Source organism: Oryzias latipes, chromosome 20 (assembly GCF_002234675.1).
Source record: "Oryzias latipes chromosome 20, ASM223467v1".
Lineage (NCBI taxonomy): Eukaryota > Metazoa > Chordata > Actinopteri > Beloniformes > Adrianichthyidae > Oryzias > Oryzias latipes.
Window position 1 is genome coordinate 14872905 of NC_019878.2, and position 15741 is coordinate 14888645.

The following is a 15741-nucleotide window of genomic DNA, read 5'->3' on the forward strand; positions in this document are numbered from 1 at the left end:
ACACATCTCACCACTGTAACGTGTAAAAAAAAACCACAATGATTATCTGAGTGGATCTTTAAAGCAAATATTGCATCAGAGGTTGTCTTACTTGGCATTAAACCATCCTGTTGCTCATTTCAGACCTCAGCCTACCTTCAACTACTTTTTCCCATCAAGTATTAGTGAATGCAAAACTACACTGTATAAACTTATTCAATCAATCAATCAAACTTTATTTATGAAGCCCTTTTCATATAAAAGTATAACACAAAGTGCTTTACATAAAAACAAAACAAAATAAATATTATAAAACAAGCATGAAAATTAAAATTAACAAGCACAAAAATAAAAATGTAAAAATAGGGCCCCTCTCCCCGTACCTATACACAACCCCCACTTCTTTCACATCTCCCACCCCATTAACTGATGGGGAAAGACATAGAGAAATAGGGACGAATTGTGTGTTAAATCACATTTTAAAAGTTTCATTATTTGTAAATATATGTTGGTGCAAACATGACCTTAAATAGGATTCAATGTTGTGGCAAACAAAGTTTGTCAGACTCCTCTGTGCAGGATGGTATAGGGGGCCAGGCGGGGTGGGGGTGGGGTGGGGGTTGTCCAAGCAGACAATAAAGACCACCAGCCAATAAGATTCATCAACGTCTCGGAGTCAGGAATTGAGTGGCAACTTGTGATTGGACACAGGGAGCCAATCAGAACGTGGCAAGTCAGACAAGTTCCAAAGGGAGGAGGAGTGTGAGCTCTCAGAGCGCAAGTTTGCATGAAACCACGAACTGACGTGCGATCTGCCACAAATCAGTATTGATCTGGGGGAGCAGGCGTGTGCTGCACTGTTACACCCGCGCCGTTAGTTGAGTGATTTACCGGGAGCAGCACGTCGTTCACGCAGGGAGAACAATGAGGAAGGTTGCTTTCCTTCTAATTGTGCTGCTCGGCGTTGCACATGTTGCACCTTTCATCAAATGTGAAGATGGTAAGTAGGAGTTAATTCCAGAAATGATTACATTTAAAAAATTTCTTTTTCACTATTAGCAGAGTAACGGTGCAGCGCCTCTTGAGTAGCGTGTAAACGACCTAGCTTAGTTAGTCCCCGTGGGATCTTAATTAGCCTCCTTTTAGCATACAGAGCTATGTCAACAAAAGCACGCGCGCAGCCAGGTATACAGCTGCGTTGCTCTGCAGAGACAAAACATATATTCATATGTTTAAAAAAAATCTTGGCTAGAGTTTGCTTGTTCTGTGTCTTGAATGTTCACCTTTTCTTCTTGTTTTGACAAAGATGCTGAAGAAAACAAAGAGGAGGCTGCTGAGGAGGACAGTGACGATGATGATGATGACGAGGAAGAGGAGGATGACACGGAGGTGAAGGAGGAGAACGGGGTGCTTGTTCTCACCGATAACAATTTTGACACCTTCATGGAGGGAAAAGACACAGTTCTGGTGGAGTTTTATGCCCCATGGTGTGTTTACTTTTAAACCCCCTAAATTTGTAATTTGAAGCTCCTAAACTTAAAAAACTAAAAGTTTTTTTTAGTAAAAGTCTCACTTTTTATTTTTAAATTATTTTGTTAGGTGTGGCCATTGCAAGCAATTTGCCCCAGAGTATGAGAAAATCGCTCAGACTCTTAAAGACAACGATCCTCCCATACCTGTGGCCAAAGTGGATGCAACACAAGCCAGTCAGCTGGCGAGCAAGTTCGATGTCTCGGGTTATCCCACCATCAAGATCCTGAAAAATGGAGAGCCTGTGGACTATGATGGAGCAAGAACAGAAAAAGGTGGGACTTCAGTTTCAATAGTTGTGGCCTGCAAGGAGCATATTGTTTTTTCAATCCTGCTTTCTTACTGCACCTCTGCCAAACACTCAAAAACTCACCAATATTTGACCAGGTCAGGTCTTCAGCTACTACTGAAGTTCCGTTGACCTTTGACCCCAGGAAAAGGCTGCCATCCTGAATTTTCCAAAAATGAATCAACTTTACTACCTTCTACGAATTAAATCTCCTCCTAGGGATTTTAATCTATTGCCTCCTAACTCTCATTGCCAAGGAAATCCAAAAGTTTACTTCTGTTGATTCTTCTAAAACTTACATAAAGTGGTTGTTTTGTGACAGAAAAGCTGTCATTTAGAAGCCGAGAAGGTGGATGCGAGTAGCCTCTGCGAGCCAGACATCAATGGCGGTCTTTAATTCAGAATTGTTTTTGATCATGGCTGCTAATACACATGTTTTTGTTGGGCAGCTATTGTGGAGCGGGTAAAAGAGGTGGCTCATCCAGACTGGAAGCCCCCTCCTGATGCGACTCTGGTGCTGACGCAGGAAAACTTCGATGACACGGTGAATAATGCCGACATCATCCTGGTGGAATTTTACGCTCCATGGTAAATTTTTTAAACGTTAAAGTAGTTTAAAGATGCGTTCAAGTGGGTAAATGTGGAGCATTAACTTGTGTTCCTCGTTGAACTGACCTGCAGGTGTGGACACTGCAAGCGTCTGGCTCCAGAGTATGAGAAGGCAGCAAAGGAGCTGAGCAAGCGCACGCCTCCCATTCCCCTTGCAAAGGTGGACGCCACGGTTGAAACTGAGCTCGCCAAGCGCTACGGCGTGAACGGCTTCCCCACCCTGAAGATTTTCAGAAAGGGCAGAGCGTTTGAGTACAACGGACCCAGAGAGAATTACGGTATGTGTCCGATGTTTGCCCTTGATTCAGTTTTTATTTTATTTGTTATTTTCCTGTCAGTGCTTATGATCGACTTTACTTTTAGGCATCGTGGAACACATGGGAGAGCAGGCAGGGCCTCCATCTAAGCAAGTCCAGGCCGTGAAACAGGTGCAGGAGCTCATAAAGGACGGCGACGATGCCGTCATAGTCGGCATTTTCTCCAATGAGCAAGATTCAGCTTATGAGCTCTACACAGAAGCATGTGAGTAGTTTCATGACGATCTTGGTGGTGAAACATTCTGGATATCAAATTTAAAATAAAAAGGCCATTAATATGAACTTTTATTTTGTAAAAGGCCCATTTGTTTTTCCACGAAAGTTCTCAGAAATATAGATGTTTTTTTTGTTTAAATGTGAGTAAAGAGGGACTTTATTGTTTTATTTAAGGCAACACACTGAGGGAAGATTTCAGCTTCCGTCATTCCTTCAGCTCTGATGTGGCTAAACTCCTGAAAGCCTCTCCTGGTCAGATTGTCATCGTTCAGCCGGAAAAGTTCCGCTCAAAATATGAGCCAGCATCTCACACACTTACTGTAAAGGTATTGCATCTTTCTGAAAAGCTACTTAACCCATTTTTTTTAAAAAACAAATTGTGTATTTTCCATTTCGGATGTTTTTCTGTTATACTGATGTCACCACGGGTTCTTATGAGTTAAAATGTTTCCTTATTGAAACTTTGCAGAATCAATATTGTGTTTAAATGTAAGAGCATAAATGTTTGAATTCATTGCTTTGAGCAGCAGCTGCTGTCTCTCCACCCAGAATAGTTTTTTTTCTTTTCTTTAATGTTTGTTTTTTGTTTTGTTTTTTTGTCTGGTCTTGTGCAGGACTCAACATCTGCATCAGAAATTCAAGAGTTCTTCAAGAAGCACTCGATTCCTCTTGTGGGACACAGAAAACCAAGCAATGATGCAAAACGTTACAGCAAGAGACCCATGGTGGTCGTCTATTATGGAGTAGACTTCAGCTTCGATTACAAAAAAGGTGAGTCTTTCTTATAGGAAATCATTTTTCCTGTTTACTTTTCCATTTTCTTGTGCAGAAAGTTTCTCAATGTAACCTTTTTTTGGCCCCTTTTTCGTGTTTTAACAGCTACCCAGTTCTGGAGGTCCAAAGTTCTGGAGGTGGCCAAAGATTTCCCTGAGTACACATTTGCCATCGCAGATGAGGAGGATTATGCTGATGAGCTGAAGAGCCTCGGTCTGAGCGACAGCGGGGAGGAGGTCAACGCTGGAATCATGGCGGAAGGAGGCAAGAAGTTTGCCATGGAGCCCGACGACTTCGACTCGGAGGTTCTGAGAGACTTCGTTATGGCTTTTAAGAAAGGTAAGCCAGTTGTCGTGTTGCTAAATGATGTAACGTCAGTGCTCTTCCAAAGTTTCATGTGACTCTTGGTTGTTAAAATTTGCAGGAAAGCTAAAGCCCATCATCAAGTCCCAGCCCGTGCCAAAGAGCAACACAGGACCAGTCAAGGTTGTGGTTGGAAAGACCTTCGATGAAATCGTCATGGATACCCAGAAGGATGTCCTGATTGAGTTTTACGCTCCCTGGTGTGGCCACTGTAAAAAGCTGGAGCCTGATTACTTATCTTTGGGCAAAAAATACAAAAAGGAGAAGAATCTGGTGATCGCCAAGATGGACGCCACAGCCAACGACATTCCAAATGACAATTACAAAGCGGAGGGCTTTCCTACAATATACTTAGCCCCGGCAAACGGCAAGCAGAGCCCGGTCAAATTTGAAGGAGGAGATCGAACGGTTGAGGCGCTCAGCAACTTTTTGGAAAAGCATGCCACAAAGCTACAGCAGAAAGACGAACTATGAGACTTTTGTTTTCCTTCAAATGATCTGAGGACTTGAACCACACTCGGGCTGAGCGTCGGATGAAGCTGTTCAAGCGTCTGGGAGGGTGACGGGGTGGTATAAAAGCGGTGTTACTGAGTTCCAAAGATGATTACCTGACTCAATCATCATTTTTAGTTTCTGTTCAACCGAGAGATTCTTCTGTTTTTCAAAAGCATGTAAGCACTGACAATTTTTAAAATAAAAACTGAGACTGTGGACCACCACTCAAGAGTGACTCCTATGTTTTTCAGATTTAATCACACAAGACAAGATTTGGCAACTGAAATCCATATTTAATAAGACAGCCTTGAAAAGCACACATTTCATACAATCACATTAAGAAGTTTAAAAATTAGTATTTTTATGCACATTTAAGACCTTGACTATTACAGTACCTTACAAACTAAAAATTAAGCACGTTAAAGTTCGCTGGAAATGATTTTGAGTGCAGGTCTGTCAAAAATGTAAATATTTTATTAAATCTATACATATGAACAAGATAGCTTACTACATATTTTTACTTTCTAAGAAAGAAAAACTGGTTAAGGCTTCTGAACTGATTGGCTCATTTAACAGAGGGGGAGAAAGTGCCCTGTTGTAGAATTGCAGTCTTTGGTGGGTTGAGTGATCACTGCACAGCGTCGTTTACACACCGGTGCTGGCGCTTAAGGAGAAGCTTGTTAGGAAAACTCCTGTGTGAACCGTAAGTGGAAGTCCCGGATTTTCTGCAGCACCACTTTCAGTTTTTCAGTCGGAGGCAAAATGGTCATCCTGGGTGGAGAAAAAGTGACCGTTGGTTAAACTTTATGATAAAATTCAGTCGGGACGATGCGATATAAAGGCAATGTAGGAAGAAAATTGACCACTCCTCTGAGGCCTAAAGTTTGTACCTAAAGTGAAAAGTTCCTTCCTTCTGACCAAAGCCGCTTCCTGGCACTAAGCAGATTCCCTCCTCCTCCAGTAGCTTCATGCAGTACAACATGTCTGGAGCCTGGCCCTCCTCCTGCAGACATGCATTCTTTAAAAGTGTGCACCTTTTTTTTTGGCAAAAACCTACAAGTAAAATCATTCTTACCTGAGCCTTGGCGATGGCCTTTTGAGGAAGAGTGATGCGGGGAAAGGTGTACATGGCTCCTTGCACTGGGTTGCAAGTGATGCCAGGGACTGTGTTGAACATTTCCTCCGTTAAATGGGATTTCTCAGCTAAGGCAGCTAAAACAGCTGTCCGCTCCTGGGAAGACAGAGAGTCTCGTCTTACTTTAAAAAAATATTTCAATACTGCAGCAGGAAGGAGAAAATAAGGAGGAAGAGAAACCTGCAGCTCTTCCACAAATTCCCAGTGATCCTAAAGTTTTCAAAAGATCAACATCTAACACCTAAATCAAGTGTTACAAAGCCTCCAACTGAAAAACACAGATATTCACCTCAAACACTACTTCGTTCAGTAAAAAGATTTATTTATAACCCTTGTGCTATCTTAGATGACCCCAACCTTACATTGACGTGTTCTCCCTACCACGATAAAGGTGAAAGATTTCATGCAATCCATGGACACCAGTGAAGATCACAAATCATTGAAGAAAAAAGGGTCAGAGCACTGTCTAGTGGGTCTAGAGGACCCAACTCCCAATTTTAAAGTGCCTAGGAAAGCACAAGGGTTAAGACCAAAAGCCAAAATCTTCTCCAATCACCTGAGGATGAGCAGATGCTGGATACAGATCTTGCATAAGCCGTGCTCAAAAGAGAAAACCGCTCGTTCTCCAAGCTGTAAAAACTAAATTATGTCAAAGACTTATGTATTTGGTGAAATTATAAGTTTATAAATGTTCCAATTCTTGAAGAACACTCTGGATTTTTTGTCTGCCCCCTTGTGGTGAAAGAGACAATCCACTGTAAATTTCTATCATTCATTAAGCTAGAGAGCCAGTGATCGTGTAATATCTGTATTCCAAACCCCATAAAAGTGTAAAAAGGTAGAACAGAAAATAGAATAAAACTCTTGATTCCAACCAGGGTACATCAATTGTCCAGCAGCTTACAATTTTAAAAAGACATAAATTGGTTGGTAAAATTAAAACCCAGTTAATGAGAAAACTTAGACAGCTTAGGCTAGTCGCTGTACAGCAGATGTAGAGTAATTGAAACATTGTGAAGTTGGACGGTTGTAGGACAAAGACAGTCCTTAATCTTTCAGTTCTACACCTCAATGTGAGGAATCTGTTGCCCACACAGCGCATTGTGCAGAAGATGGTAAACTGTTATCCATGATGGCAGTGAACACACCTTTCAGCCTCACGTCCATCGCACCCTCAAGGGAAATTAACTTTTTCAAGAGCAGAGCTGGCTCAGTTCATCAGTTTATCTAATCTCTTGTAGCCTGTCTTTTTTAGGCTGCCACCCCAGCAGAAGGCAGTCACCACTGCAATCCGGTAAAAGATGTGGAGCATGCTGCTGCAGATATCAAAGGAGGTGTAAAGCTTCTAATTGAGATGAACTCCAAGGTACTTATAAGACTACAGCAGCTCATTGTCCTCTCCCTTTGTCCAGACTGGAGACAATGATGTGTTTGAGTTGTTCTTGTTCTTTAAGTCTGGCATGTACAATGAGAACAGGAAGAGGTCTAAAACTGTCCCCGGTGGAGTCTCTGTTTTGCAATCAACCTTTCCAGAAATACAATCCCCCATCCTGGTATACTGTGTATCCTCGATCCAAGAGGTTAAGGAGGGAGTCACTGCCGTCCTAAGCAGTTTATCTCTCCTGCACCTAAAAAAGTAGAGGAGCCTAAGCCAGATACTTCCAGATTGCTGTACACACGATGTAACAGGTGGAGGACTGCATCCTGGTGCTCTAGCTAAAAGGGATCCTAGTCTGTGATGACCCAAGGCTTTAAATGCTGAAGAATCAGTCGTTCCAGAGTCTTCATGTCTGTAGTCATTTTGCTGAGCAGGTCATGCCGCCAAGGGCACAGAAACAAGGCAGGATGTATCCACAGTACCGGGATCGTTTCATCATGAAGAGGACACATGGTGAACAGCTTCTGGTGGGCTCTGGCGTCTGAGCTGCATGTTCCTTCAGTAACTTTGGGGAGTCACCATCAGGAACTGCTGCTTTTTCTATAATGAGGTCTCCTGAGATCGGTCCAGACTTCCTCTGATGTGATTGGGAAAACTTGTTTGGCAGGATGACGTCAGCATCCTGTTGAACAGCTGCATGGAGGAGGTGATGACCCAGGTGTGGTGTGTACACAGATAATAGCCCTCTATTGAATAAAATAGATCTTCTGTGCATAGAGTCTAGTTTATAGCAGTAGGGCCAGAATGTATAAGAACCTATAAAGTGACAGACTACATGGATGGATTTTTGGTGTAATCTGCGTATTGAGCAAAAGCAAGGTGAGGAGTTTGCTAACCTCTGATGGACAGAGTAAAAACAGGCAAACCGTTTAACCCTTGTGCTATCTTAGATGACCCCACCCTTACATTGACGTGTTCTCCCTACCATGACAAAGGTGGATAAAGGTGGAAAGATTTCATGTAATCCGTGGACACCAGTGAAGATCACAAATCATTGAAGAAAAAAGGTTTAGAGCACTGTCTAGTGGGTCTAGATGACCCAACTCCTAATGGTAAAGTGCCTAGGATAGCACAAGGGTTAACAACCAGGTGATTCACGAGAGATAATTCCTGCTTTCTTAAAGGCTATAACCTTTTAGCACGAGGTAATCACAAGTTATTAAGTTAAATCCAACTGTGACTAGACGTTTGCCTGTGTTTCTCAAACCTTCACGTATGAGGCGTAGGAGGGTTCATCGGGCAGTGGGGGGTTCACCACCAGGTCCAGCATAGCCTGTCCTGAGACAGGGGGGCACAGACGCACAGACACCAGCTTGGTGAGCTGAGCCTTCACTTCCGGATCCATGTTGAGCACCTCCATGTATCCTCCACGGAATCCACACCTGACAAACACAAACAGAGGCTAGTGAAAAGACACACAAAAGGTCAGTCTCAATGCAACATCAGCAAAGTAAAAGTAAAGCTTAATGCTGATCTGCAGACGACGGTTTAAAGATGGAAAAAATCCTGTGTAAATGTGAAATATTTAAATGCTGTAATTTTGTCAAGCACATATATTGTAACCATGTTGAAAAGAACTTAAGGTCCTTTCATGACCAGCACCTGCAGCCATGTTAATCTGGACAAGCAAGGAAGGAACTGAACAGAAACTGTTTAGAAATAAACAGAAATATGAGCCTGGTTCTGCTTTAACCTGTTGATCTTTTCTCCTTTTGTAATAACTGGCATGAATGTCTACAATTGTTTCAAAACTATAACCCTTTTTTAAAAGGAAATTCTGTTTTTAAATTTTGATAAAACAAACTTCAAATAGAAGACGTTTGTGTTGAAATATCTGCAACTTCTAAAACCATAAAAGGTTTGCTAAAAATGTTTTTTTATTTGTTTACTAAAATACTTTTTTATCTGCTGCCAGAGTTTCTTCATCAGGGAGATTGTGTATGATTGTCTATTTATCAATGAAATTCTATGGAAACCCATAAAACGTTTTGATCCGCTGAGTAAGACTGTAAGTCCTTGCAGGGGTGCAGATACTCACTCTCCCATGTAGCACTTGGAGGTGGAGTGGAAGGAGGCCATCTCTAATGAACTGGAATACTCTGGACCCATCTCAAACAGCACCTTCTTAAAGGAGTGAAACTTGCATCCCTTTGCATAAACATTATCCTGGTAGACCTGAAAAGGTCAAACAGCTTGATAAAACGGGAGATTCCTGTTTACACTCTGAGAAGTGTTTCAAAAAAGTTGTTTTACATTTGACTTTGTGCTTAAAGATGTTAAAGTGTGAATATAAACAAGGGATTTACTTCGTCAGCCATGAGGAAGAGGTTCTCCTCTTTGGCAAATCGGATCACGTCTTCAATGCACTCCCTGCTCTGGACCTGGCCTGTCCAACAACAAGAATAGTGATTTCAAGACATAGAATGTAATTTCGTTGTACATGTACAATGACAATAAAGATATTTCTATTTCTACTGTAAAAACAATGGCGGTGTGACGTCACCCATAGAAAAAGCCTTACCTCCAAGTCTTGCAAAATGAGGCAAAATCCTTAAGCATTGCTTCTTACGGATGCCACCAAGTTGAAACCAGTTGATAGTGATTGGTCTGAGTCGCTCTGAGTCATCGTATCTATGGCAACTACTGTCACCATTGCCATAGATATGTGTCGGAGCAACTCGGACCAATCCCTGTCGACTGGTTTCAACATGGCGGCGCCCGTATCAGGAAGCAATGGTGCTTCTTATTTGGGAACACGAGAAGGGAGGGGTTGAGCTGTCCATTGTTTTTACAGTCAATGTTTTTAGGGACTAGACAATCTAATAGCTATACAAGCTAGTACAATACTAATACATCAATTAAATGCTAATTTAGCATTAAAAAAGGAAGTACAGTGGTCCCTCATTATAACGCTGTAGCAGTCTCACCGTTTTGTGGATTTCAGTGAAATTATGCATGCTTTTTTAACAGCACACTGTGTTCTGCATTCTGATTGGCTGTTCACTTTGTCAATCAATCTCACCTACAACGCTCAACCTCCAAGAGTTTGCCCAATCTACATAGATCTTTGTTTGCAGGCATATCTTAGGTTTCATTCTATAATACTGGATTTATTTTTCAATGAAAGTTTGAACTTTGAGAGTTTAAATAAGACAACAAAAATGTGAACATTTTATTTTTTGTCTGTAAAAAAATGTATGAAGTGTGTAGTGAGAGGTTTCAAGGCCTTAAAACATCTATGACCTTATTTTGCAGATTTCACCTATCGCTGGATATTTTTAGAATGCAGCTCCTGAGATAATGAGGGGCCCCTGTAATCAGAAAAACTGTAAACATCAGGCACACCTGTGGGGTTTCCAGGGTTGATGATGCAGAGCACACGTGGTTTGCAGTGCTGCTTTGCTGCATTCAAGGCTCGCCTGAGCTCTGTCACATCCAGGCCCCAGCACTTGTCCTCATCCAGGTAGTAATTGATCTGCACGGCACCCAGGTCTGCCAGCGCAGCAGAGTACAGAGGGTACTGAGGGATGGAGATCATGACTCCTGTGCGATCACGACCCTCGCCGCACACCAGCAGCTTCAGCATGGTCTGGAATTAGAAAAAATGGAAGGAAAAAGCTTTAAATTTGAAGAGACAACAGAAATCATCTGTATATATTTCAAAAATAAGGGAAGCTGCAAGACTTTTTCGATGATTTTGCAGATGTAATACAACGCTGCAGATAAAATATAATATCTCTGCAAGTATACTGTGTCAAAAATGTTACTGTCTCTGCTTGTTTTAGTGAACTAGCAAAGTCTATCTTAAGGTTATCCAGTAGCACAACCTGGTTGAATAAAGTTGAGGAGGCAAAGGTCTGTGGGTGGGGTAAATTTGCACATGTGCAAAGTACAGATGAGCATATGATTAACAGATGTTTATCCTACTGTACACTAAAAAGGCAAATCATCCGCTTGAAAGTATTTGATAGATACCACAATGGCATCACTGGCCCCGGTGGAGAGGTAGATGTTGTCAGGGTTGGAGGGGATGCCACCGTCCCTCTTCTCTATGTAGCGAGCCACATCCTGACGGATGCACTCAATTCCCTGGCTGGCACTGTAGGCCCCTTCAGAACAACACAGCAACTTTAACCCAAACTGCCTCCATCGGCTGGCACTTTTTCATAAAACGGGGGATCTGTTTGACCTATGCTGTGCCCTCCGCAGGCATCCAGGATTCGCCGTGCTCGCTTCTTGGCGTCTTCTGGAAACTTGTTGTCTTCCAGGAGGTCAGGGTAAGAACAAAGAGCCAAGACCTACGAGAGAAGAACCAACATTTGTAGAGCAAACTCAACATATCTCTCTTGGACTTGATGAAATAAAACGTTTGACAGATTTATGCGGCTAACCTGACGGAAGAAGGTGATTGGTTTCTGACCCATAGCGTGTGCGTCTCCTATGTTAGCCTTGATGACTTCTGTGAAGGGTTTCTTAACCCCCTGCAAAGAAAATAAAACAGTTTTATTGATTAAAAAACCTATTTTGCTTTAGGTCAATAAGAACAAGTTTTAGTTATTCAGTTGATGCTAGCCTGCACAATAAATCAAAAAGTTAGCGTCATCACGATATCAGCCTTTAGGAAGATAAACCCGTTTACGCACGTGCAAAAATAATATCAAGATAGCTTGAAGTTTTTAGCAAATCAAATACAGCCCTATACATATTTGACCAACCAGATGGAGTCCTTTTAGGTAAGATGCCCGTCTCCTAGGTAGACATGGGCCTTTTGGACTATACTTGAAGTTATGTTGACTTTTATATAAATAAAACTGTTGCAGTGAAATGGAAATGATGTTTTAGTTGTTTTGCTTTCTGTTCTTGTATCGCAAGTCATATCGCAATATTGATCACTAACATTGCACAAGTTTTCCTCATCCTGTGTATTGCTTGTTTGGTAAGACCTGCAGAAAATGAACTTTGCAGTTCTGGGACAGGATCAGTAAAGGAGCTGCAGAATCACATGGCCTTGCACCGTCTCCACAAAAGGTTACTTGGTTGAATCTGAACAAGTCTGTTGTCGTCATTGGAAAGCCCAGAATGTAGGTCAAAGTCTGACCTTTTGATATTCATCTTTCAGTGACCCGTTGCGTGCCCCCCTTCCCACTTCACTCATGCATCTTCTTTCATTTGCTCCTCCCTGTTTTCTAAAGCCCCCCCCACACTGCTTTGGTGAAGAGTGGCGAGGGGGGAGGTTGTCCCTGGCCTCCAACCCACTCACTCTGAGCCGACCGGTTGAATCTGCTTTTGTCTACTCATTCAACTTGATTTTGAGGGAGTAGTTCATGGTTTGAGTGGTTCTGGTTTGTGCCCGTTTGGTCCGTGTGGATCCCAACAGGCCGCAGCTGGTGCTGTTCGTCACAAAAGGTCAGGTGACACCAGACGGTCTCTTAAGAATTTCTGCAGCAAAGTTAAGCATCAACGTCTTAAATTTAAACAAAACACACAAAACTAAATATATATACATATTACTTCCCTAAAAGAATCTTTACAGTTGCAATTATGCCTCTAATGCATGGGACAATTTGAGACAGTCATTGCAAAACTAATTATCATAAAATTGGAATGTTCTAACACATCACCGTTTTGTTCACAATCTCCAAATATGAGTTTTTTTCTTCAGTTTAACTTTGAACTAAACGGTAGGAACCGATATAAATGTTCTACACACAGAGTTCCAGTAAAAGAATCATTAAGAAGCAGAGAAAATCGTTGCTTGTTTGTGTTTTTCCTCTGGAGGACAATCTATTTATTTATTTATTTAGGTTACTTAAAGAGCAGAACTAATGAGAATGACAGTTATGCGCTGTAAAGCACAGCAGAAGCGGGGGAAAATTAAAACATCCACAAAATTACAACAAATATGTAAATGATTTAAATGCATTTCGTGGATCCACTTATTTATGTATGATTTGTTCAAGCTTACTTTTTTAAATTTTGCTGTGATTGTTCTGTTTTAAACAACTCAGAACCTTTTTCAGGATCTATTTCACACATAAATATAGTCTAGTATCTGTTTTGAATTGTGTTTCTCAAATGTTTTTGTGAGGATTTAGTGTGACTGATGGGATAATCTTCCTTTCCATTGAGGAATTGTTCCTATTATTTGGTTGTTGAACTGTGTTCTTTTGACACAGTGCTAAGTCCAGCATGGACCTGTTTGAAACCTAAATATGCAACACAAATATCTTTAAGTCGGACCACAAAGAGCCCGGTTGTTCTCAGAGCCGGCCCGCTCAGTCAACACCAGGCGCTGATTAAACAAGGCCAGGCCAGCACACAGGACCGAGCCTCCCTTAGGATCACCAGAATGAATGGAGTCTGTTCTGACCACCACCCAGAAACTCATGGAGTCTGGTGACACAGCTGTCTTTCAACCAATTCACTTGGAACGAATGCAAACGGGGAAGTCATCAGGACTAATTTCTGCATGTGACTCAACCAACTATCTCCAAGACAGTAACCCATGCAAAAGTCTGGATTTTGTAGAAGCAAAAAAATAAAAAAAATAGGGAAATGGTCACAAAACCCGCAGATTGAACCAGAAACCAGAGAGGTTTCAGTTTTCATAACAGATGTGAGTGAAGGGTCATCATTAAACCAGAACACATGAACCCATATACAGGCATAAAACCTGCTGATTCACCACTAATAGTGCTCCAGTCACAGATCTGACAGGAAGCAGATGTCTCCTCAACTGCAGAATTTCTTCCTAAAATTTCAACCTGAATTCAGCAACGTTCCAGAATTTCATGATATTGCTCCAATAGGTTTAGTTAAACATTAGGCGGTTTTAAAGAAAGTGAGGAAAGAGAGCACTTTGATCCAGACTCCTTCTTAGTGGGCCTCACCCACAGCCCGGTCCAATGAACTGTCCCTCCAGAGCAAAAGCCAGACAAACAAAAGAAAGGAGTGAATGTTCCCTCTCATCTTATGCAATAACCTTTCACAACATACTCATCCTCAGAGTTCTGCAGCCGCCTGGGGCTAAAAAGGACACAGTTATATATCTGAACCATTGTGGTCTTCTTCAGCAGAATCAGGAGCAAAATTCCAGTTCATCTGGATGTTTTAAGTAAAGGGAGTGGACTCCAGGAGCCAAAATACATGCCTGATTTCCAGGAGGTGTCAAATTCCAGCTGCAGAGCTCAACAGCTGGACAGACTGCACTGACACGTGCACACAAACACCATTTAAATAACCAACTAACAGTGACTTTTATGCTTTTAAACTTTAAAATAAAAATACAAAAAATACTTGACATAAGTTGTGAATCTTTACCTCTCTGAGCTCCTTCTCTATCTGCACCGCCCGTTGCACTATGGGGCCCCGGACCGCGTACTCCACCCGCCGCACGTTGGGGTTCATGCTGTCGAGGGTGAGCACCTTCCCCCGACACGTCACCCCGTTCACTGCCAGACTGGTCATGGTTTTTGCGAGGTGAAGTTGCGCTGTTTTTAGTCACCTTTCTGAAAAGCAACCCCCCCAGAAAACAGGAGGAGACGAGTTTAAAAGTGAAGAGGAGTCTGCAGCTGTGAGGGCTGATAAAGCGTATCAGTTGTTACCGGGACCTGCAGCCAGGAGAGCTCAGCGTTGAAGTCAGCGCGGCTTTCAACCAGCACCCCTCACTCTAATAACTGCCTCCAGAGTCTGCGGGGGCTCGCGCAGCCCCGCCGCGCGCCCCGCCTTCGCTCGAGTCCGCCTTCTGCTGGTTGGAACCTCGCCTCCTAACGCTTATGACACCTTCACGTACTGCCGGAAATTACATTTAATTCTAAAAATCATTAATGTGAAGCATGATGCCGATATAAAAATATATGAAGACAAACATGTATTATTAAATTTTCAATAGCAGATAACTTCAATTTCAAAATTAATTAGTGAAATATAGTTTTTAGTTAAACGGCAGTGAGTTATTCACACGTATGGCTCGATACTATGCTAGATGCTGAAGAACAATAAAAAAATTGTGATAAATCACCAATAAATCACCAAGTTACATATGCAAACAGTCATTAAAACACGTACTGTCTTTGAAACTTTGTTTTATCAATATTTACGCCAAAATAAGCTGTTTTCACTTCAAAACTTATAAAACATTCGAGGCCCTGAAATGCAACATGAAACCTCAGAGGGAATAACACTGCATTCACACTCAGATTTCAAGTGTTTGTCCTCGTGGGAAAATAACCTTTCAAGCGTCTGCTTGTGGCTTTTGCAACAGTTTTTGTTAAGTAAGCCTTTACTATGTTTTTGTTTATGTGCACACAAATGTAAAAATTACTTTGCCAGGCTACTTTGTTTTGACAGTTTTGAAAAAAATGTTGCCCCTTTGACCTAATAGGGACAATAAAAATAAAAATAAATAAATAAACAGCTTTTCTGCATTTTCATGTCAAGTTGGTAGTTTTGTCAATTTCTATTTTAAAGTTCCAAACTTCTATTGTTGAATATACCTCATTTAAGTTTATCTTATAAACAACTTTGGTTTGTTTTTGAACAAATTAAGACATTAAATTAGCTACAAAAGCTTTTTTTTAATAGTATGTTTTTTTTA

General features: G+C 41.6%; 2 protein-coding genes across 4 annotated transcripts; one reads left to right on the forward strand and one right to left on the reverse strand.

The window, feature by feature from the left end:
- Positions 1 to 727: 727 nt before the first annotated feature.
- On the forward strand, positions 728 to 4801 carry pdia4 (protein disulfide isomerase family A member 4). The gene is made up of 10 exons (XM_004081002.4): positions 728 to 979; positions 1286 to 1466; positions 1579 to 1784; positions 2248 to 2386; positions 2480 to 2685; positions 2771 to 2929; positions 3115 to 3266; positions 3555 to 3711; positions 3820 to 4053; positions 4139 to 4801. Exons 1-10 carry the CDS (start codon positions 904 to 906, stop codon positions 4549 to 4551), a joined length of 1923 nt encoding a protein of 640 aa, XP_004081050.1. The 5' UTR covers positions 728 to 903; the 3' UTR covers positions 4552 to 4801.
- Positions 4802 to 4844: 43 nt separating this feature from the next.
- On the reverse strand, positions 4845 to 14878 carry LOC101168997 (alanine aminotransferase 2-like). Of its 3 annotated transcripts, none has more exons than XM_023950241.1 (12): positions 14750 to 14878; positions 14466 to 14653; positions 11537 to 11626; positions 11335 to 11443; positions 11121 to 11254; positions 10491 to 10734; positions 9452 to 9531; positions 9184 to 9320; positions 8353 to 8527; positions 5648 to 5803; positions 5463 to 5575; positions 5025 to 5343 (listed from the first exon to the last, which is right to left on the reverse strand). In XM_023950241.1, exons 2-12 carry the CDS (start codon positions 14610 to 14612, stop codon positions 5253 to 5255), a joined length of 1476 nt encoding a protein of 491 aa, XP_023806009.1. In that variant the 5' UTR covers positions 14613 to 14653; positions 14750 to 14878; the 3' UTR covers positions 5025 to 5252. The 3 variants fall into 3 exon arrangements, with proteins under 3 accessions (XP_004081051.1, XP_023806009.1, XP_011487150.1); XM_011488848.3 differs by having other exon boundaries at positions 14756 to 14873; XM_004081003.4 differs by lacking the exon at positions 14750 to 14878 and having other exon boundaries at positions 4845 to 5343; positions 14466 to 14612.
- Positions 14879 to 15741: the final 863 nt, after the last annotated feature.